This window comes from Dermacentor silvarum, unplaced genomic scaffold (assembly GCF_013339745.2).
Source record: "Dermacentor silvarum isolate Dsil-2018 unplaced genomic scaffold, BIME_Dsil_1.4 Seq9467, whole genome shotgun sequence".
Lineage (NCBI taxonomy): Eukaryota > Metazoa > Arthropoda > Arachnida > Ixodida > Ixodidae > Dermacentor > Dermacentor silvarum.
The window spans coordinates 1-23393 of record NW_023607003.1 but is presented as its reverse complement, the minus strand read 5'-3'; the positions used below and the strand labels follow the sequence as shown (position 1 = coordinate 23393).

At 44.0% G+C, this 23393-nt stretch overlaps 1 protein-coding gene across 1 annotated transcript; it reads right to left on the bottom strand.

Moving 5' to 3' along the window:
* Positions 1–179: 179 nt before the first annotated feature.
* LOC119435839 (rho guanine nucleotide exchange factor 25-like) lies at positions 180–16102 on the bottom strand (the record flags this gene model as incomplete). The annotated part of the gene is given in 11 exon segments (XM_049659960.1): positions 180–644; positions 647–814; positions 3255–3261; positions 5279–5324; positions 6812–6995; positions 11356–11541; positions 11642–11776; positions 11895–11987; positions 15550–15712; positions 15820–15932; positions 16022–16102. Coding segments are annotated over 11 exon segments (1431 nt in total), but the record flags the coding sequence as incomplete, so codon positions are not given.
* Positions 16103–23393: the final 7291 nt, after the last annotated feature.

Below are 23393 nucleotides of genomic sequence, written 5' to 3'. Positions count from 1 at the left end.
CAGCCAGAACGAACAAACTCCCAACTAGCATGGAGCATTCAGGGAGATGAGCATTTTTCCTTGTTCTTGGAGGGACCTGCAGTCGGCCAACCCAGGTTAGCGCAACCCGTCACAGGGCAGCACTTGCGTTGGACAACACGATGTGAGTCAAACAACAGCTAGGCCTAGCTACAGCCTGCCGGACGTCTCGTGCCCATGATACATTGACTGTCATTTACACCTATGTACAAACATTCAGACTCGGGTTAGCAATGCTGTGAGTAGCCGCACGCATGCAGCGTCCTGCATGGGTGCCCCTGCACAGAGCATTGGTGACACAAACAACCATGCATGGTAAGTTGGGCACACTTTTCGAACACAGTTATCACCTTGCAGCTCTCTGTACATATCTACAAGCGTGGCACATCAGTCCTGGGCCGCACTAGTGGCCAACGGGGCCTCGCGGGGAGCCCTACCGTCTCGGACCAACGACGGCCATCGGCCGTGGGCTCGAGTGTTGTTGCTGCCCGACTGGCCGAGTCTAAGCTGTGGCTGAAGCAGAGGGCAGCCTCGGGCTTGGCAGCTGCCTTGGGCCGCAGCGTGTTGCGGAAGCCTTCGAGGAAGGTGCGCTTGCCTTTGCCCGGGCTGTGTTGCGGTACTTTGCGATCCTCTGCCTCAGCGGGTCGTACCAGTTCTTGTCACGCTGACGCATGGACTTTGACGTACCACTGTCCACTACTGACACACTGCCCCGGGTACACTTGTGCGCTGCAGCTGGATGTGACAATGTCTTGCGCAGTGATGGGTTCCACAGTGAGCTCAGTTCAGGGGCGAGCTGCAAGAGGCACACACACACTGTACTTCCCCCCATCTTGCACAAGCTTGCAGGCAATCCAACATATTCTCTACTGCTAGAATGCTAATAGGTTCTAAGCTAACATTATAGACTTAATGAAATTTAGCTCACTGATCTTGTATATGTTACATTATTTCTTGTGCCTTTCACACAGCCCAGAGAAGGGTAGACTTCACAGAGATGTGCACCTCGCAATCAATACACACCAACCATAAATAAGTTAGATGATATACATGCGTCAGATGTGATCATAATGTTTATACCTTATATAACATTATCTTCTCAATGTGAATTCAAAATATGTGAAAAAGCAATGTTACACTACAAACTTGGTAAGCAGTGAAATGACATGCAGAAAACTGCTAATTCTAGTATTACAATGAGCACCTTGAAATAAAGCATGCATCGATCTCAGAAGTGCATTGCAAAAATGCATGGCTCTTACAAGTAAGCATAAAAGCAATACGGTAAAAAAGATAAATAAAGATAAAGCTGACAAAAAAAGTTAAAGCTATGAATGTAAGCTGGCACAATTTGTAGCACTAATCATGCAAAGAAAGAAAAAAAAAAGATGCACCACAGAAGTTGGGTACAAAGCATTGTGCTAGCAAGAAAGAGCCAAGTCAAGCCTTGTTTATCAGACATACAACTACTATCCACCCATGCAGTTTTAACAGCATGCACACTGGGAACAGGAGCAATGTAAACTTCCCTAAACTGCTGATGGCTTTGTTTTGGCTATTTATACACACACCTTACTAAATGATGGCCCATTACTTGCCCACTTAAGAAAGCACAGTTTGTTCCTAAGCACAGTACAACTATAAAAAGAAGCCTTCTACTGTAAACAATATTCCACAAACAACACCTCCTTATCTAGAACGTAAACTCGCTGAATGTGAGCTGATGCTGAGAAGAAAATGGCCATGGTAACAAAACTGCAGGCCCACTGTCTAATCTAAGCTTGAAATCACTTTTTTTTTATTATCTTTTTTTTCCATGAAAGCTTCAGTGCTCATAAGCCAGAGGAAGAATGCTCAATATAATCACTGTGATAATCCCTAATTGTACTGTTCCAATGGAGTGGAACCGAATGTGCTGTAAGTGAGCGTATGCAAGATTTATTCACCTCATCTGTTACGTAGTGAAAAGTCCAAGATTTGGGATGTAGTAGGTGGTGTATGAAGAACAATGCCAACATTTTTGCAGCTTCTCTACGCATGCAATATCAAGAGAAGATTGTCCTTGTCGATTTACATTATGCCCATCTGCAGCTTCTCGAAAAATTGGTGTGTAATGCCATATTTTTACAACAGCACACAAGAATTCTTAACGGCTAATTAAACAAGATAACGTGAATGCCCAGCTGATTGTAAACTTTTTCGCAGTGCAGTTCAGGTTGAGAAGATTGCTGAAGGTGCCAGATGACAAGGCTTTACTATGAAGCTCACAGAAAGAATGTCGGGCAGAGACAACAACATTACTTACAAAATAGAACCATGGGGTTGGCTATACAAGGATTTTTGGAAGGAGATCAAGTTTTGAATGTTTTGCTTGGGGAAGGTAGCCTGGGGGAGGGGCAAAACAAAGCCAGGGTTACACATTTCCAAAAGGAATGCCAGGGGAAGCAGAGGAACCTTCAACAATACAGATGACATGCAAGTTCCTTGAGCACAGAGATAACCTCACACAAGGCATCCTCATTTGGGATGAAAGCCAGGCACAGTGGGAAGGATTGCGTGGGTCTTTGCTCTCCGCGACAAAATGCCAAACAAAATGCTTACAACAGCAAAACTTAAAACCACTTTATAGTTCCACAAAGACCATGGGTAAGCCAGCCAGTATATCTTGCCTAGGGTAAGCAGCACAATGCTATTTCAGTGCTACATAAAATAAACTTAGAGGTCAGCAAATTGATGCATAAAAAAGGATATTAACTCAAGCTTGCACAGGCAATGCACAGCACAGACCTTCAGGGGCGAGTGCACAATACATCACAATTTCTTTTATTTCACTGACAATAAGCACACAAGTCTAACAATATAAGAAGACTTACATTAAATACAGAAGTCAAGTTTTTAGTAAATGTGGAGCTTGACTGACAAAAAATGATGATTTGAAGTGATCAATGACGATCAATAAAGAAATGTACCATTTATGTTAATGGCTTAACTGCTGTGTACATTAGCGCAGCATCGTGACATGGCTATAATATTGATCCTCCACCTTCATACAATAATAATAATGGTCTGCAATATTTCACAAAGATTTAAGCAGGTCATTAGGCTTGACTGCTCGTTCTCATGAAAAAAGCCCCTTAATCTGGCTCCTTGAACAGGTACTAGCCTCTCCAATACTGAAGTTGATGACCTGCCTAACCTTTGTACATAGCACACGGACAATAAAGGCTTGTGTGCACTTCATTTCTGGTGAAATTTTTAGAGCACCAGGACCAAGAAAAAAGTGCTTCTTTCTAAACTTTAAAGGGGCCCTGCAACAGTTAACAAACCAAAAGTTGGTTTTATCAATGCTGTGGCTTTCCCCCCTTCTTTTGTTATGTTTATCACACTGGGAGCTGTGGGTCTTGGTACTTCACATAGTGACCCTTTTTTTTCCTACCCTGCATGCTTTAACCTGGATATGGTGAGTTTTAGGCATGTGAACCAATGTGCTTGCACAATTAATTTTCTCTGTGACTTCCATACTTCCAACGTTTTATCACTAGCTTTACTCAACAATAAAATATAACAAAAAACAGACGTTTCGCCACCCATGTGGGTGGCATCGTCAGTACACAAATGGCAACAAATGGGAAAATACATCCTATTTATGTATGATACTGCCGTAAACATCCAGCAAGGGGGCCACGGTTAGAATTACATGCAGATTGATTGCGACGGATAAACCATGATTCCACAAATTTTCTTGGGCCCCATTGGTGTTCCCGTGCTAACGTGACTACATTATCAAAATCGACTTTCAGTGACTTTCAGTTCTCTCAATTTCAGCCACTTTGGTGGTCCTTCAATTAGCACAGACTGGTCGCGGCTACTAAAGAAATCTAGCCTGTCCAGTCAATAATCCACCCAGAAATGACCAGTTGTCCTATGGGAAAAGCTGTACAAGCAGAGAGCTTTTACTTAAAAGCAGCATTGCCAATAAACTAGGCGGTGGGTTTATTCAACTGTGTTCAATAGGCTTGCATGGCCTCCTTTACCAATTATTAACTACTGGTACTACTACGACCACTGTTACTACTACATTTGCATGACAAAGCAAAATAGAAATGAAAAAGCCACCTAAGTTACCACCACTTTCAATGCAGAAAGCAAACAATGTCTGCCATGTCCCAATACCACATATACTGTCAGCACATCAGTTTTATGTTTGATTACGTGTTAAGACTTGTTTAAATGGCTGCTGAATTTTGTAAGACTAATAAAATACAAGGTCAAGGCCGAAAGTGGTGGTGGCGCTGGCTAACACTAACAGGGTTACCTCTACTGCATAAACATAAGAACCCTAGAAAGTGGATGGGAAAACGGCGCCACGGTAGCTCAATTGGCAAGAGCACCGCACGCGTAATGCGAAGACGTGGATTCGTGCCCCACCTGCGGCCAGTTGTCTTTTCATCCACTTTCACTTCCATTAATTTATAATTTCCTTAATTCAATTAATAAGTACATGTAATTTCCCCCTATGCTGTCCTTGGTGTCTGTTTGCTGGCTTCTTATGATAAGGTTAGCTTTAGCAATCTGAGAAATGCTTTAGCTGACAACCAGAATTACGATGAAAAAGTTGGCATGTTTGTTTAATTGACTTTTAAGCAAAATCCTCACAAGCAAACTATTGCTATAATATGAAAATGCAACACAATATTTGCATTATCCCCAGTCAAGCTCATTAACTGACATCACTGAGACAGTGACACTGTGCGGTAGCTCAATTGGCAAGAGAACCGCACGCGTAATGCGAAGACGTGGATTCGTGCCCCACCTGCGGCCAGTTGTCTTTTCATCCACTTTCACTTCCATTAATTTATAATTTCCTTAATTCAATTAATAAGTACATGTAATTTCCCCTATGCTGTCCTTGGTGTCTGTTTGCTGGCTTCTTATGATAAGGTTAGCTTTAGCAATCTGAGAAATGCTTTAGCTGACAACCAGAATTACGATGAAAAAGTTGGCATGTTTGTTTAATTGACTTTTAAGCAAAATCCTCACAAGCAAACTATTGCTATAATATGAAAATGCAACACAATATTTGCATTATCCCCAGTCAAGCTCATTAACTGACATCACTGAGACAGTGACACTGTGCGGTGTTTTCATACTGTGACATGCCTGCCTATGAAAGAGGTGGTTACTCAGGCTGACACTACTATTTATAACATGAATGTAAAGGATCATGTAGCCAAAGACAACTAAACACTTTAATACTTACATATCCTTAGTGAGCTCCTTCTGATAAGCTATAGGAGACTGTATGGCTACAAGAGAATAAAAGAAAGAATGAAAGAAAGGAATACAAATCAATAAAAAAAAAAAAAGAAACTCCATCTCAAGAATATTCATTATAAAGTCCAGCTCTACCCCTGAAACTGGCTCAATGGTATTATTAATACCTTTGCCTGCCACCAATGCAATCTTAGGGCTCAGCTGCATAAATGGTTCTCACTTGCTCATTACAAAACAATACACCACAATGTTATCAAAACAGTCCATCAAATGCAAAATGAGCCCACTTATAAAAAATGACACTCTCAAGCCTGCAATTCAATTATATAAAACACACACTTAAATGCAAATACAAATGATGTTTCTTTCTTAGGTCATGCAATACCCATGCCTGAAAGTACATCTAACCCTGCAGTGAACCAAGCTCAAAATGCTGTTGAAAAAGATTTAGCCCTTTTTGAATTGAGCACTGTTTACTCTATATGTATCAGTGGTTTTTAAATACAGTGGTGTAGGGCCCTTTGTGGTAAATAATAGTATATAATAGTAGGGAATATTACTTAATGTAGATATGTGGCAATGTTTGACAATGGTGAGATATGGAAAGTCAACTAAAACAAAATATCCCTGCAAGACATACTATATAGCCTATCTACTTTAGACTTGCCGAATAGATTAAATGGTTATTCCAGATACACCAAAAAGTAAGTGGGAAAGCATAAACATAAAATTCGCTGTATCCACCTTTGTCACTCAACACTCAATCCTGATCAGAGGCCAATAAATCAGCAGAACACACAAAAAAGAAAGGGAAAATAAAGATGTTGGATGGCAATGTTTTAAAACCCTCATTCCTGATAAGCACAAACAGCACAACTCATTTAGTCAAACTTTTTATTTGTTGCCAAACTATCAAATGAAGGAAGGAAGAACTGCTAGGAGCCTTTAAATTACATTGACGCAATTTTCCCGCTCTTTGGCATGTATTTTAACGAGAACAATGAGAAGACAAAAAAGTTACATTAAGGCACATTAAGGGTACATTAAGGGCTAAGACATCTAGAATGATGTGTGACCATGTGACATCTGCCATATATTGTGACAAATTTTCATCATAGTATGTCACTTTTCTTATGAACTTAAAATCAATATTGTTGAGTAATCCTCCAAGGTCATGCATGCCCTATTCTTTTAAGGCATGTTTCCAGGATACGCTGGTACATTCATGATTACATTCTCTTATGTATTTTTCATTGCCAATCATGTCTCCCTAGAGCATTTTCACAGCATGCATACCATTGTAATTGCATGAGGAGCCTTTGTTCCTGGATAGGCAGCACTGAGAATTATCCTTTTCCACGTAAGTGTTCAAACTTGGAAGCAAGAAATAAGAAAATGTTCTCTGGACATGTTTTCTCAACCCATTCTCTGATCCCGACTTTTTCAGCTAAGTTGATCCTCACAAATGAACACATAGAATTTTTCAAGCATGGAACAAATAAGAATGAGAAAACCATACCTCGAAGAAAGTCCAGTTGGGTTTCCAGTATGGCCCGAATATTTGATACCCATTTGTTACGAGCTTCCATAGAAGGTGTCTGGATGACAAAATAGACGCCTTCCTGATGTGGGTCCTTGGAGCACAGCGTAAACTTGAGTGGGTCGCCATCTTCTGTATGTTCATTGAGCGACATCTTGTTCACCTGATTGCCAACAAGCAAGCAAGTTTGGTGTTAATGTACTGCTTTTTTTTTCAGAAACCACAGAGCAATCATCAGGCAATGCGTGCTACAATTGTGAATTAAACAAGGAAACCAACATTAAACAGAACAATTTATTGGTACAGTACAGACCACTTATAACGTAACCGCTTATAGTGCAGGACCGGATATAATACGGTCTTTTCAGACTCTCGTTAATCTTCCCATAGCATCTTCCAGCATCTTAATCTTCCCATATAGCCGTCGGCATTTCAAAATGGCCACCTCGCACGCGCGTCGAGCCTAGCTACCCTCGAGCCTAGCTACCGTAGCTTCCTCCATGAGCTGCAGTACACATGCTTAGGCAATAGTCTACCGTCTGTCTTCACTTTCTCTGCGTCTGCTCTATCAGCATGAAGCACCGAGTTCATCATGATGACGCATTTAAAAGATCATGTGTGCGGACACGGACAGAAATCGGGCCGCATCACGGGCGTTCGGAGAATCCGAAACTGGCGTTCGGGACTGGTGCAAACAGACAAGAGGATTTTTGCCAGCAAAGCAATGTGGAAAGGTTTCAGTGGACCGAAGAATGTAATCTGCGATGGTCCACTTCGGCGATATGATCGCCTTGGCCCTATCTTGAAAGCAATCTGTGACGGGGAAAGTGGTCGCGTTGAAGCAAGAGGCATGATAGCACGAAGGTCAATTCGCTCGCCGCGCTTCGTCACTCGAGCGTTTTGACAGTTTGTTTCCGCAGTCAACGAGCGAGATATGTTCATGTTTGCTTGTGCGCGCGTGACACCGTGCTTGTTAATTTATTTAGCAAGCGAATACGGAACCTAGAGCACGGTGACAGCGACGGCAAAAATGCGCTTGGAGTGTCCATTATCACAATAAAATAGTTGTTTTGGTTATAGTGTGGTACCGCCTATAGCGCGGATATTCACGACTCTGGCGACTTACGTTATAAGCGGTCTACGCTGTACCCTGAAACATTTCAACCAACTTATAGTGACCAAACTTATGCAGTGCAATACCCACTTTTAAAACTTCCAAAAATAAATCTGAAGGAATACAGTGTAGATCGCTTATAACGTAAGTCGCTGGAGTCGTGAATATCCGCACTATAAGCGGCACCGCACTATAACCAAAGCATCAATTTTCAAGGGCCTGCACATATGCATAACATGTGCACCGAGCCGCCACGAGTATGCGACAGTCGAGGAATGTGGCTAGAACGTTTGCATTCAATTTATGAATCTTGTTAATTTGAACCAAATCACGCGGCGGCACCTCCGACTGGCATTGCTCTGGCACCGCCATAGAATAAAAGCTTAGAGAGACCCCTCAATGTTGTGCGCGAACAAAACAAAGAAAAAAAAAAATGCGGTGGAAATTTCACCCTCTCTCAAATGGCAAGGTTGCCGATTCTGCGTTGCGCTGGAACGTGCATGTACGTGCCGACATCTCAGCCACGTTACCTGTAGCCAAGTGCAGAAAATAGCAGTGAACCCTTCTTTCTCCTTTATGCTTCCTCTACTTTCTAGTCACGTGTTGACCTTGCACGCTGCGGCTACGGCGCAGAGGGAAGCAGTGGCGTTGTCCCAGGCCGGCCAACGAAACTGCCCACGTCCGGCAAACGCCCACTTCCCGATAATGGCAGAAAACAAAACTTCGGGGAGCTTGCGCGAGCGGCGGCGCCTGCACGGTGACAGTCGAAAGTAATGGAGCTACGAGGGAGGGCGAGGGGAGCCACTGAAGCGGCGGAGTTGCCGAGGCGAAATCCGCTTCCCTGCCGCCCTCCTCCCTCACATTCCACAGTCTCCTCGTGTGCCCTTCGCTGTGACGTGCCGGCGCCGCCCGCTCCCTGAAGTTTCGTTTACTGCCGTTATGGTGAAGCAAGCGTTGGCCGGCGTTGCCAGTTTGTGGCCCTTGCTCGCTATGCGTGCTGTGATATTTAACGACTCGCACTCAAGATTCTGGTTTCAGCCTCACTGGCTGTTCGTTCGCACCACGTGCCCTTCTCCTCCACTTCGTCTCTCTTTCTTCCTCGAGCACTCCTTGGGGCGCCCGTTTGAGGGGAGCGTTCGCCGTCTCCGCTGCCTTCCGTTCTCCCAGGCAGCCGCACTGTAACCGGTATTTCGTTTCCCACAACTGCACTATAAGCGATACGTGTATACATGGAGTGCTATGGGAAAATTAACGGGAGTCTGAAAAGACCGCACTATATCCGGTCCTGCACTATAAGCGGTTACATTATAAGTGGTCTATACTGTATTTATGCAGATAGGTGGCACTTCCATTTGGAAAGAGAGAGAGAGAGAGAGAAAAAAGAAAGCTGCTTTGCTTCCTTATTGCACTGTAAGGCTACTTAATTTACTTTTCCTTATACAGCAAAAATGCCACATCTTTACAACAGTCTGTGGATGATCCTGTGGCCTTGTATCCCTCAAGATGTAGCTCGAAATGCTCGAACTTGCCACTGGTGAACCAATCTGAATTTTGCGTTTAAATGAAAAATCAAAATAAACAGATAAATAATAAAATCCAAAGTCCCAAATTCGCAACTCTAACTCAGTACCGAGAGTGCCAAGAAACCATGTTACAGCATTGTGAACTTCAAAATGAGCATTTCCAAAGCAGCCTAAATATATAACACATATTTGTGCAAAATCCATTGTACGGTGGGTTGTAGGGCCTCTAACAATGTATTAATAGTAAGCAAAAAGGGCAGTGATCGTATATCATTCACAACACAGGGTCCTTTGCGGCACTGCTTCGCAGGAGCATGGGGGACGGGCCAGCATGGCAGCGACAGTAGGTAGCTGAAAAAATGCGGAGTCGTGGTTACCGGATTAATTAATTAAATTAAATTTAAAATTAAATCATGGAGTTTTACGTGCCAAAACCACGATCTGATTATGAGGCACGCCGTAGTAGGGGACTCCGGAATAATTTCGACCACCTGAGGTTTTTAATGTGCATCTAAATCTAAATACACGGGTGTTTTCGCATTTCGCCCCCATCAAAATGCGGCTGCCGTGGCCGAGATTCGATCCCGCGACCTCGTGCTCGTGGTAACCGGATGTGGACAGTGTTTTGAAACAAGGTAAAAAAGAAGCGCGAATACTAACATTGGTTATGATGTGTCCACGGGCCATTTAGAGGAGTAGATGGCAAGGAGAAGAGATGTGAAGGAGAAAGAGGAACGAGTGGCGGCCACATTCTTAATCTTTAAATACTTGCAACTCTGCTTTTACGTCATAATTTTCAAAATTCTTGCAGCTGCATGTTCAGTTGTAGAGTAGTACACAATTGCCAGTACATAAAATTTGCGACCTCGGGGTGGTTTAGGAGTTCTCAGACGTAAACCCAAGACCTTTTGCATCACACGCAGAAGCAACCACTTTCTCACTACTTGGGGCCCTTAAGAGGAAGCTTTAGCTCAGGTGCTCCTATCTAAATACATGTAAAAGAAGAATTAGTTTTTTGCGGCAACCACTGCACCAAATTTTGACGAGGTTTGTTGCATTTAAAAGAAAACTTAAAATCTAGTGACTGTTGGTTTCAAATTTTTGATTTAGGTTGTCAATTTTTTATTAAATAATGGCAAAAATCGAGAATGTTCAGGAAACGAAACTGTCAAGTTTACAACTCTAACTCACCAATGAGAAATGATATCACAATTCTGTGAATTGCATGTAATAGTACATCTAAAGCAGACAAAATTGATATGTTACACATGAATCTCAAAAAATTTAGTATGATGGAAATACAGCTTTTGCAGAATCCTTGTACACAACGTAACGAATTCAAGTAAGATATAAATTGACATATCGAGTTTGTCTGCTTGTAATGATCTAATGGATGCCGTTTACAGAACTGCGATATCAGTTCTTGATGCAGAGCTATTAATTTGTAAACTTTGTGCTTCTATATTTCTTGAACATCCGAATTTTTGAAAATCCTTTTAAAAACATTCAGGCCCTAAATCGAAATTCTGCTTCCAACAGCCACTAGAATTTTACTCTCTCTCTCACACGCGAAAAAATTAATTAAAATCGGTTGACGGGTTATCTCACAAAAGCATTTATGTGTTTTACATGTACTATTTCAATAGGCCGCGTCAAAGTTGGACCTGAGCTAAAGCTTCCTCTCAACTGCCTTTCAAAATTTGTGTGTATTCAGTGTGTGAAGAGGTAAAGCGTGCAAAATCACAGCATCAAATTTTTTTTGTGTTCACTAGTTTATATAGGAAGTAGCAGATTTTGCATAGTAATCACGAACAATTATGCACTATTTCTTCACAGCTTAACTCTGTAAGTGAACCTGATGCAAGAACCAGATTTTTTGTACCAACCTGCAAGTGATTTTTGTAGATGTATGCCTGATTCGAAAAAGGTGTCTTTGCGCCAACTGCTTCACTTAAAATGATGATCTGCTCGAAGAGGAACACCTGACGCTCCCGAAACTTGGCACCCGTTGACGGCTCGCTCACTAAAAGAAGCCCCTGCAGGAGCAGCTTACCCTGGGCAGTGATCTTGCCCTAGAAGAAGAAAAAAAAAAAAAAACCCTCAGAGTTACAAAGCCGGATTTACAAGCTTGGCAACCAGAATACAGAAGGAAAAATGAGAAAGAGAACCTACGTCAAAACCTTGTAGCCTTCCCACATTCATCATGTCATTGGCTGCCTTTGGAACCACATGCATAATGTGCACGGCTTTCCGGAGGTCCTCGGCTTCTTTATGTAACTGTGCCCTTTCAGTGTACTTCAGTATGTCCTGGAAAGAAAAAAGAGTATGTGCAAGGGTATCCACTGTGCCAACTGAGATACAGTTCTACTTTTCATAGCAAATGATATTTCATGGGAAGACCTATGATTTACTTGTGCCTGCCTACCTTCAAAAGGAGTTGATACTTCATGATGCGCTGAACTGGTTTAATGAGCAAATCGGGCAGTTGCAACTTTTGCCCTAACTTCTGACGGATTTCCTGAAATCAAGGGATTTAACACAGCAACGTGAGAAGAAGGTGATTTAGTCAACAAGGACCTATGTGCTTGCACAACAAGAGATACTTTCATGGTACATGCATCACAGGTATTTACACTTTAAGTGTACACTTTAGGTGGACACTTGATGTAATGATTGCTGTTTCAAAAACAGTGAGCATTCATAACATTCAGATACAACACTCAGCACTATTTTCAATAGAAAATGTTTTCAGAAAGAAAGTATTTTTAAGGACAAAAGAACAAAAAAGAAAAGATTGTAGACAATACAGTGGAATATAAAGGCACCTGCTTCATGTTATGCTTGACAACAGAAGAAACCGATACATATCCATATAATAAGACCATCTCATAACAGGCCAAACAACATGCAAAATGGCTCTTCAGCATCAAGGCAACTACATACTGCCTCATTCATATATATGAGGTCTGTTCCACATGTTCATGCAGAACATTAAAAGAGAAAGGTCAGTTCAGAAATTCACAGATACATCAATGTGGTCACCTTTAATATACTTCCAATTCTACAATAAAGCCCCCCTGAAAGACGGCTTCTCTGAAGCATTTTAGCGGCAATGTTTTTCAGTTGTAATGACATCCTAACATAACCTAAGTGCAATTATTGAATTAGGTGCCAAAACTTGTGCAATGTATATCAATGCAGAGTGCACAGGAGGAGCATTGTGGTGCAGAATCCAGTGCCCCCTTTTCAACAAATTTGGTCACGCGTGAAGCATACATTATTTAAGATGCGTCAAAACACCCACATAGAAAGCTGCATTGAAAGTTTGACCTTCAGCTTCAAATTCATAATGCACGATTCCATAGCAGTCAAAAAACATGATCAACATGACTGAATTTGTTTTGCTCTTCTACACTTTTTTTACCTTGACTCATGTTGATTGTTTTTTACTCTTTGCTCTGTGACTTCAGCTCAACGTTGTATTTGTAAATAAAAGATTTGTCACCAGTCATAACTATTTGTAATGATTCATCTCTTTCATTTAAAGTTTTCCAATCAATGCAGAAATGTTTTCATCAAAACTATTGCTCTGGAGTGAGCAGTTTTGGTACCACCCTGGCACAACCCTTTTTCATTTCCAAATTTTCTATCAGAATCATGAACAGATTACTTTTCCTAACCGAGTGCTTCTGATATAAACCGAGTGCTTCTGATAACAGTGATTAAACAGTCACTGAGCGTGACAGAATGTACGCAAATGATGTTTACACTTTCACGTGAGGTGCATCTTGCATTGTCCTTGGGAACCTTCACGGCCTTCTCAAAGATGATGAAACCACTTGAACAGTTATTTTATTCGGGGCACCCTTTCCATAGGCCTGTCAAGACATTTGATTAACTTCTAACCTGTTCTTAAGAAATGCGATGCTCATCTTTTGTTCCATCTAATGGTCAATCTACATTATGACAAAGACAGGAAATGGTTTGCAGAAAAAAATGTAAGAATAAATTTTGGCACGTCGTAAACCACTCCAGCTCGCACTGAAGGTCAACAGAGTGCTCTTGAGCAGGGAGAGTGTCAAAGCCACACGCCCACACCATCTCCCACTTCTTTGCTGACTCACTGCATGAAGTCTTGGGACAGACCCCATATACATATTTCGTCTCCACTGACTGGACGCTACCATCATGAAAACACTATACTGTCAGTATGAACGCATTTCCCTGTGGTCCATACAAATATTCAAGCATGTAGGATATTTCTGTGCTATTCATGTTCATAAATTCTGAAATTCTAGATTTAGGCAGCGATGTCAACTGAACACTTCTGAAATGTACTGAAATGGCAAATGCATGCATAAAACTCTCTTGCTGTACCATTTTGTGTTTGGCAATAAACATATAAACAGCGTTTTGATCAGTTTATTACGCATCCCATGCCTGTAATTCAGCGAACAGCACAGTATCAAGTGTATAATCTACAATTTATAGATATATATGTGTACTATTTTAGTCTGTATTTTTTAGCACAAACTTACTGAACGTATGTATGGCTAAATATTTTTGTTCTTATTTACATCATTATTCCACCAATGCTTCATCACCTGCCAGTGGCTCCTTGTCCCTGTCAAGCTGTTTTGACAGCTTCCTTTCCAAGGAGGCGACCAACATTTGTGTATGTTGGAAAATAAACAAATGAGCAATTTGTGAACACGCACCACCTATGCTCCTGTCACCAAAACAGCTGAGCCTCAATTATAACGAACACGGATATAATGAATTATCAAATATAACAAACTCGAAGCTTACTTGCCAATATCAGCATGTAAGACAGCACTTTTATATTAAGCCATGTGCACAAACTCTATAACTCCATTATGCAACCTGCATTCAGTAAAGTACAGTAGCAGTGGGAGAAAGCTATTACATAAAACAATGACTGGAAGTATGCGACTTGTAACATATTCACCTTGGAACAAAAGCGCAAAATAGATGGTGCACAAAAGCAAGGACAACAGGATGCAAGAGAGAAGCACTGGGTCCCGTTGTCCTTGGCTCTGACATCCACATCAATTCTTCCCCCCTGCTTTTGTTCCAAGACATCCCCGACTGTTCAATGTGCATGATAGTACCAGACCGCAGAAGAATTTGTTGTTGGCCTAGTTGGTATTTGCTGTGAGACATAACTGCCATTAAAAGAACGAACACAAACCACAGACATGAAAGAAAAGCAATTACGACCGTGTAGTCGTGGCTGTTTTATTGCGATAGCAATTATATGTACACTTCAACCGGATTTCTGCCGTCGACATCGTCGTCGCCGTGAGGTTCCATATAGATTCCAAGGGCGATAAAATCGTCACCGCGCGCCCTATGCGCGAGTGAAAGCGCACGGGGGACGCGCGCTATCAAGGAGGGCGAACGCTCGGCGAAAAGCATACATGACCGTCGCGCAAAAGACCGTGGGGGTATGGGAGGGAGGGAGGGAGGGAGGCGGGGCGGCGCTGTGCTCCGGCACCAAAGGCGCATCTTGCCACTCAATCGCCCACGCGAAAGCAACAAAGCGGGAAGAGGGAGGGAGGGCAGCTTCTCCTCTGCCAACAATTTCTCCTTTGCGCTTTTCCCGGGGATGCCGGTCGTCCGCACGGTCTCTTATCTCCACACGGCTCTGACCTGTCTATGCGCTGTGCATTCGCCGCTCAGTTTCCGTTGAAGCGATAGACTGCACGAACCTGCGCTTGCTGCCAGCGTTTTGAAAGTCGTTGGCGGCAGTCATTCAGTGTGATCTATTCATGTTTGCTTGTGCGCGCTGACACCACGATTGTTAATTCAGTTAGTAAGCCAATGTGTGCAAGTTTATGCAGCCGATAAAACTACTATCCCTACCCAAAATAGCTCTCTACTAATTTGCTATCGCAATCGATGCTTCGCCTTTCGGGCGAAACTGCAACATTTTTTCTTTGTGTCTGTAGTTGTGCACATTCTTCTAGCAGCAATTATGTCTCACAGTACCAGACTGGCAGCATAAAATTTCAGTAAGGAGAAAAACAGCTTGCAGAAGAAAAATAAGCAAGGAGTACTTACTTCAAATAAGTATCGATGTATTCAGAAACTATATATTCAGACTTGGGTTTGTTCTGACAGTAAACGACATACATGTTGAGCCTCCTTTCATAGCGCCGAAACAGTAAACCCAGACGTTCTGGCTCTTCTAGGCATTTTTCTAACTCAGCTAAAAACAGGCTGGAAAGGTGAAGGGCGAAAAGAAAAAAAGAAACAAGAAGCAATTGGATTATTCAGACGTGATACATAATATGAATGCAAGATGCTGCTGCTGAACAAGTACTCACTCCCTGTGCCACTCATAGATAGCTTCTATGTTTCCAAATATAATTTTGTCCTTTCCATTTTTCAAGTCCTCCGGCATGGGCACTTCCCCTGACTGCATCACAGCTATGTATCCCTGTAACAGCGTGCACATGAAAGAGAATTCATGCCTTTTCTGGAAGCAGTTATAAAATAACAGTTTTAAAAACAAGCAAGATGCCATACCTCTACAACGTAGCCAAGGTCTGTCACATACTGCTGCTCTGTGTCAACAAGCTCCTTCAACACGAAGCTGGAGATGAAGCATTAAAACAATATTTCATTTTTCAAATGCAAATTAAAAGTCAATGGCAAACACAGCAACAATAGCAAAATAATTATATATATGAGAAGGATAATTCTAAAGAATCTAATAGGTCATTGGCAGTAAGTATGAGAACACTGAATCATTACGCTGTATATTTAGCATGTAAATGCAAGACTAAATCAGGAAAAAGTAAGAAAAATAGAGACCTTTTCAGTTAATCGTTAATAAAATTAAACAGTTGTGTTACACAGTTAAACCTGCTTATAACGAACCTCCATATAATGAATTCCTGGATATAACAAAGTTTTTTCCGTTACTCCATAGAACCACATGTAGTTGAGACCTCTACGTAACGAAGTGGCAGCGGGAGACCCCCTCTAAATAACGAATTTTCCCCGCCGACAACCTAGAGATTTCGCTCCAAATTTTGTCATTTTTGCGCGAGCAGCAACCGGAAGCAGCTTCTTCACCGCGATGGAATGCAAAGCGGCGGCGTCCCGCTTGGCGCGCTCGAATTCACGGCGACTGCGAGGCGAGAGCACGTGTGTGTGCGTGCGAGCGTGCGCGAGGCGGACCTGCATCCCTCGACCCGGTGATCTTGCCGCCGCGGGCATGACCTTTCCCCCTCCCTTTATCAAACTTAATCCCGCCGCTTGCTGCAGCTGGCTTAGCCCGCCAAGCCAGCACTCTCCTTTTCCAGTTGATGTTGCCGAAGAGGGGGAAAAAAAATTTTTTTCTTCAACGCACTGGCAGCGCCACTCTTTGGTTACTGCACAAGTCTCTGCGCTTCACTTCACTAACCTGACACTAGGTGACACTATACGATGTTACGATGCCATCGTGTCGCTCGCTCTTCGATTCCGACGCCTCGCACTTGTGCGAAACGACACGCGTACACGCATCCAGTACCTGGTGTGACATTCTAAGGATGAGTGCTTCGACGAAGAAACGCAAGATATTTACTCGAATCTAATGCACACTTTTTTTCCGATAAAACGGGTCCAAAAATTGCCTCCATGTTAGAATCGAGTATGACCCTAAATTTGCGCTACCATATCACCATCGGCATTTCAATATGGCCGCCTCCTACGCACTTCGAGCCTAGCTCCTGTAGCTTTGAGCATGTGCTGTAGTACGTGTGCTTAGGCATTAGTCTACCAATTTAGTTAAACATCGAATGTTTACAAGTTTATACGGCTCATAAATCTACTATCCTTACTTCGTATAGCTGTCTGCTAATTTGCTGTCGCAATCGATGCTTCGCCTTTCGATCGAAACTGGGATTTTTTGTTCATCGCAACTTTAGTGTATTGGGAGTAAATCTTGAGCGATAGTTGTATTTCTGTATGATGATGATGATATTTGGTGTTTCGTGGCGCAAGGGCCAAATGTGGCCAAAGAGCGCCAAGACAATGAAAGATATGTTTGCCATGATCAGTGAGCTCCGATGATAGGATGCGATGTGGCTGTAAAGGGGCCTAAGAACAAATCGCGGTATAGAAGCGTAAAACATATATAGAATATAATTATGGCAGTGACGTGTGGGATGACCTGTGAGTGGTGAATAGATGAGAAGTGGTCATGGTACTAAAACTAAACATGTAGAGTAGCACGACGCCTGCCGAAGGCCTTTGTGGCCAAAGACTACGAGGCACGTGCTTTCTTTAATAAAATACCGCAGCAGCGGCCTCTCCAGAGAGGCCGTGCTACAAGTCACCTGGGTATATAACATGAAAGTTCTGTATATCTTTTAAAAAGGCGATGATGGCTTGGTATTTCAAAATAGGTTCATTGCCCAAAAACATACAGGGATGCAATGGTACATTCTGCCGTAATGGTAATGGAAAATGTCTTTTCCTATGAAGCTCCAGTTCAGGGCATTGGAGGAGGACGTGAAGTACACTTAGTGGCTCGCCACATTCATCACAGACAGGGGGATCGCCACCGGACAATAAGTATGCGTGTGTACTGTATGTGTGTCCTATCCTGAGTCTGCAAAGTGTAACCTGTGTGCGGCGTGTCTTTGATTCTGGTGGCCAATGAGCGAGATGAGGCTTGATGGTGTGTAATTTGTTGCCCGTTTCTCTGTCCCACAGACGTTGCCAGTAGGCCCTGACCTTTTTCTTAATAAAGGGTTTTAGGTCCATTACAGGAACGGCTATGGGTGAAGTGGCAGCGTCTGTATGAACTGATGTGGCTAGCTTGTCGGCCAACTCATTCCCTTCGATCTCGCGGTGCCCTGGCACCCAGCAGAGCACAATTTGCTGCTTGAATGCATACGCGGCGCAAATGGTGGAATAAAGAGTTATAATTATGGGGTTTCTGTGCCTACTTGAAGTGGTTAAACATTTCAACACACTCAAAGAGTCAGTGTAAATGACTGCCTTGCGTATGTCTAGCTGTTTGATGTGTTTAACCGCCACCAGGATGGCGTAGGCCTCCGCTGTAAAGATGGTTGTGTTTGGGTGTAGAACTCCCGCAGCAGAAAAGGACGGACCGACCGCCGCGTAAGACACGCCAGCGTGTGACTTTGAAGCGTCAGTAAAATATTCTGGACAAGAGTATGTGTGCTGCAATTCGAGGAAGTGCATACGGATATGTGCGACCGGCGCATGCTTTGTGACCTCAATGAAGGACAGATCACAGTCAATCAGCTGCCACTGCCATGGCGGCAGCTCTACAGGAGGGGGCATGACATCGTGCTCATGGAGCGACACATCCATTTCTTCGGCAAGACTTCTCACTCGCATTGCGTAGGGCTTTCTCACGGAAGGGCGGTTCAGAAAGGTTTGGGCACTGGACAGATCGTTTATAGTTGTGTAGGCAGGGTGCGTATTGTTTGAGTTCACTTTTAGGAAATATACAAAGGATAAGTAAGTTCTCTGTAGATGTAGCGACCATTCATTTGAATCGGCATAAAGGCTTTCTACGGGGCTTGTTCTGAACGCACCCGTAGAGAGGCGGATACATAGATGGTGGACTGGGTCTAACATTTTCAAGGCGCTCGGCGTCGCGGAGTGATATATAATGGAACCGTAGTCTATACGTGATCGAATGAGGCTCTTATATAGATTCAATAGACATCTTGTGTCACTACCCCACGTAGTGCGAGACAACACTTTCAAGATGCTCATTGTCTTCAGGCACTTGTTTCTTAAATACTTTAGATGTGGGATAAACGTTAACTTCGCGTCCAGAATTAGGCCTAGGAATTTGTGTTCAGTTTTTACAGGTAGACCCTCACCCTGTATCTCGATGTTGGGATCAGGGTGCAGACCTCTCTTTCTGGAGAAGAGGACGCATGTGGACTTTTGTGGGTTAAGCCGAAAACCATTCTCGTCTGCCCACTTAGACAGTTTGTTCAGTCCAAGCTGAACCTGCCGCTCACAGATTGCAAGGTTACATGATGTGAAGCCTATCTGTACATCGTCGACATATACTGAATAAAATATGTTGCGTGGGATGTACAGACGCAGAGAGTTCATTTTTATGATAAAAGGGTGCAACTGAGCACACCACCCTGTGGTACTCCAGTTTCCTGCACATATGGCCTTGATAGGGCATTACCCACACGAACACGGAATGTGCGGTTGGACAGATAACTTTCAATGATATTCAGCATAATGCCACGTATTCCAAAGTGTGCGAGGTCTCTTAGTATTCCGAATCGCCACGTGGTGTCATATGCTTTTTCCATATCAAGGAAAACAGACAGGAAGAATTGCTTGTGGACAAAAGCCTCGCGAATCTGAGCCTCTAGGCGTATCAGATGGTCAGTGGTGCATCGGCCGTCGCGGAATCCACACTGGTATGGGTCAAGCAGCTTGTTTGATTCTAGGAAATGTATCAGACGGCGGTTTATCATCTTCTCAAAGACTTTGCAGATGCAGCTTGTTAGAGCTATGGGCCGATAACTCGATACGGACGATGGATCCTTGCCCTGCTTCAGGATAGGGATTACTATGGCCTCTTTCCAGGCAGAGGGGATCTCGCCGGAGGTCCATATAGAGTTGTACAGGCAGAGAAGGGTTTTCTTTGTTTCAGAGGACAGGTTTTTCAACATTTCGTAGAGTATGCGGTCAGAGCCTGGGGCAGATTGGTTGCAACAGGTGAGTGATGCTTGCAGCTCTGCTAGGGAGAAAGGTAGGTTATATGGCTCGTTCCCAGTGCTCTTTCGGTCCAGTTTTTGTTTTTCTATTGCTGATTTGTATGTTGTAAATGCTGGAGAATAGTGTGATGAACTGGACACATGTTCAAAATGTGCACCCAGATGGTTCGCTTGGTCCTCCAGGCTGTCTCCCTGCGTGTGTACCAGGGGAGGCGGATGTGTTTGTCGCCCTCTTACTCTATTGACCCTGTTCCAAACCTTGGCCTCATCCGTGTACGAATTGATGCTTGATAAGAATTTTTGCCAGCTGTCTCTTCTGGCTTGTCTGCGCGTTCTCCTACCTTGGGACTTTGTTTTCTTGAAATTGACGAGGTTTTCAGTAGTAGGAAAATCGTGAAGCTGCCTCCATGCTTTGTTCTGCTGCCTACGTGCGTTCCGGCATTGTTCATTCCACCACGGGACACGGCGTTTGCTAGAAAGTCCACTTGTTGGGGAATACATTTAAAAGCTGCATCAATTATGAAATTAGTAAAATATTCGACGGCACCGTCAATTCCGAGTGATGAAATGTCAGCCCACGAGAGCGTACTGGTAAGTTTTGGAATTTCTCCCAGTCCGCTGCATCGACCTTCCACCGGGGAGCGTGTGGTGGAGATTCGTATTGTCTTGGTGTTCTCAGCAGTATGGGGAAATGGTCGCTCCCGTAAGGGTTTTTTATAACTTCCCATTCAAGTTCAGGAAATATGGATGGAGAAGCTATGCTGAGATCTATAGAAGAAAAAGTTTTGTTTGCAAGACAATAATATGTAGGTTCTTTTTTGTTTAGCAGACATGCACCGGATGAGAAAAGAAAGCCTTCAATTAGACGGCCTCGAGCATCGGTGCGAGAGTCGCCCCACAGTCCACTGTGTGCATTCAGATCCCCAAGAACAAGATAAGGTTCTGGCAATTCGTCTATTAGGGACTGGAATTCATGTTTGTGTAAGCGGTAATGTGGGGGTATGTAAAGCGAGCAAATGGTGACGAGTTTGTTTAAGAGAACAAGTCGAACTGCCACTGCTTCGAGGGGCGTTTGCAGCGGTAAACGTTGACACGCTATGCTTTTCTGAATTATAATGGCAACACCGCCTGAAGATGCAAGAGCATCATCGCGGTCTTTACGAAACGTAACATACTGTCGAAGAAAGTTTGCATGTTCCGATTTTAAGTGAGTTTCCTGTACACACAGCACTTTTGGATTGTGTTCGTGGAGAATTTCTTGCACATCATCGAGGTTCCTAAGAATGCCTCGGACGTTCCACTGTATGATTTGTATATCCATACTGAAAGTAAAATTGGTGCTGTGTGTACAAAAAGGAAGTGTTGCCTTAGATTACAGAACCTTTTCCAGGCCCTGTAACGCGGGATTTGTCCTTTTTGAAGCGGTCGAGGGAGCCTCGCCGCTCCTTAGGCGCTTGATGCGCCGTCGGGATGGGTGTAGTGTCCATTGACTCATGTGAGGCGCTGGACACGCGCTCTTGCGAGCGAGAAATTTCGCGAGAAAGTCTCGCCGCGAAGGACGAGACCTTTGCGCCCACCAGCCCGGAGGTTGATGGGGCTGCCTTTGGGCCTGAGCTGCGCCGGCTGTTGCCAGCGGCAGCAGGGGCCGGAGAGGGTGAGGCAGCCTTGACTGCACCCACCGTGGGCGCTGCTGGCGGTCCTGCCGGTTCGCTACGCGTAGCGCAGGCTGCTACCGAGGGCTGTTGTGGTGCCGGCAACCCTAGGGTAACCGGGCCTGTTTGCTGGTTGGGTGGAGTAGACTTCGCTACTTCCACCCTAGGGGCAGGAGCCACAAGCGACAGCTCGCTGCGCGCGGGCTGGGCAGGTGGCAATAGCCGCTGCGACGCTGCCCCTTGACGCGCCGCATCAGCGTAAGTGGTCGTGTGGAATGGTGAGCACCTTTTGCGTGCTTCCTTAAACGATATGTTTTCACGGACTTTGAGAGTGATGATTTCTTTTTCTTTTTTCCAGTTCGGACAAGACCGGGAGTAAGCTAGATGCTCACCATCACAGTTTACACAGTGAGGTGTCGCTTCACAGTTGTCTGAGGAATGGCCTTGGGTTCCACATTTCGCACATGTGAGTCGACCACGGCAGCTCTGCGAGCCGTGGCCAAATCGTTGACATTGGAAACATCGTCTTGGATTAGGTACGTATGGTCTGACAGCTATCTTTGTGTATCCGGTTTCTATGGTTGTGGCAGATCGCAAGTGGCAAAGGTCAGAATCAGGTGTTTTGTAGGAATTTCTTTGTTGTCTCGTCTGATGATGATGCGCTGTACGTTGGTTACATTTTGTTCTTTCCAGCCTTCCAATAGTTCGGTTTCGGACAAGTCGATAAGATCTGCATCAGACACTACTCCTCGTGCTGTATTCATAGACCGATGAGGTGAAACGGTAACAGGGATGTCTCCAAATGTCACAAGCTTGTTATTTTACTGTGTTGCTCTTTATCGCGGATCTCAAGGAGGAGGTCCCCGCTCGCTATTTTGGTGACCTTATAGCCAGGGCCAAGTGCTTCAGTCAGGCCTTTTGCAACTAGGAAAGGGGATAGGGTTCTAGCTGGTTTTTCTGTTTTTTTCACTATGTACAACTTGGAAACGAGGAAAAATTTCTTTAGGTTTGAAAAGGCTTAATATTTCATCGGTGCGTCCCCTCTTGTGAGGGTTTGTCACGATCAAGTAGACGGGGAAATGCAGTGTTCCCATGTTATTATCGTTATTTCGGCGGCAATAGCGGCCACCCACCACAGAGCCCAACTAGGGGACGCTGCAGCACTTAACGGTAGTGCTGCAGACGCCAGCCGTGCATTGCTGCTATAACCCAATATAAGATACCCAAGAGAGGGCACATACACAAGGTTAACCCAAGCCGCGGTGAAATTAGGAAGTGACGAAGAGACGAGATGATAGGAGAGTAAAAGAAAGGAGATAGGAAAGCAAAAGGTTGGAGAGGGGGACAGGAAAAGGCGACCACCGGTTTCACCGGCCGTGGGTCAGTCCGGGGGTGCCGTCTACGTGAAGCAGAGGCCAAAGAGGTGTGTTGCCTCCGCCGAGGGGCCGTAAAGGTCCAAACACCCGACATCGGCTCAACCCCAGGATCCCCTTTTCCCCGGACACGGCTAAGCCGCGCACGGCTACACGG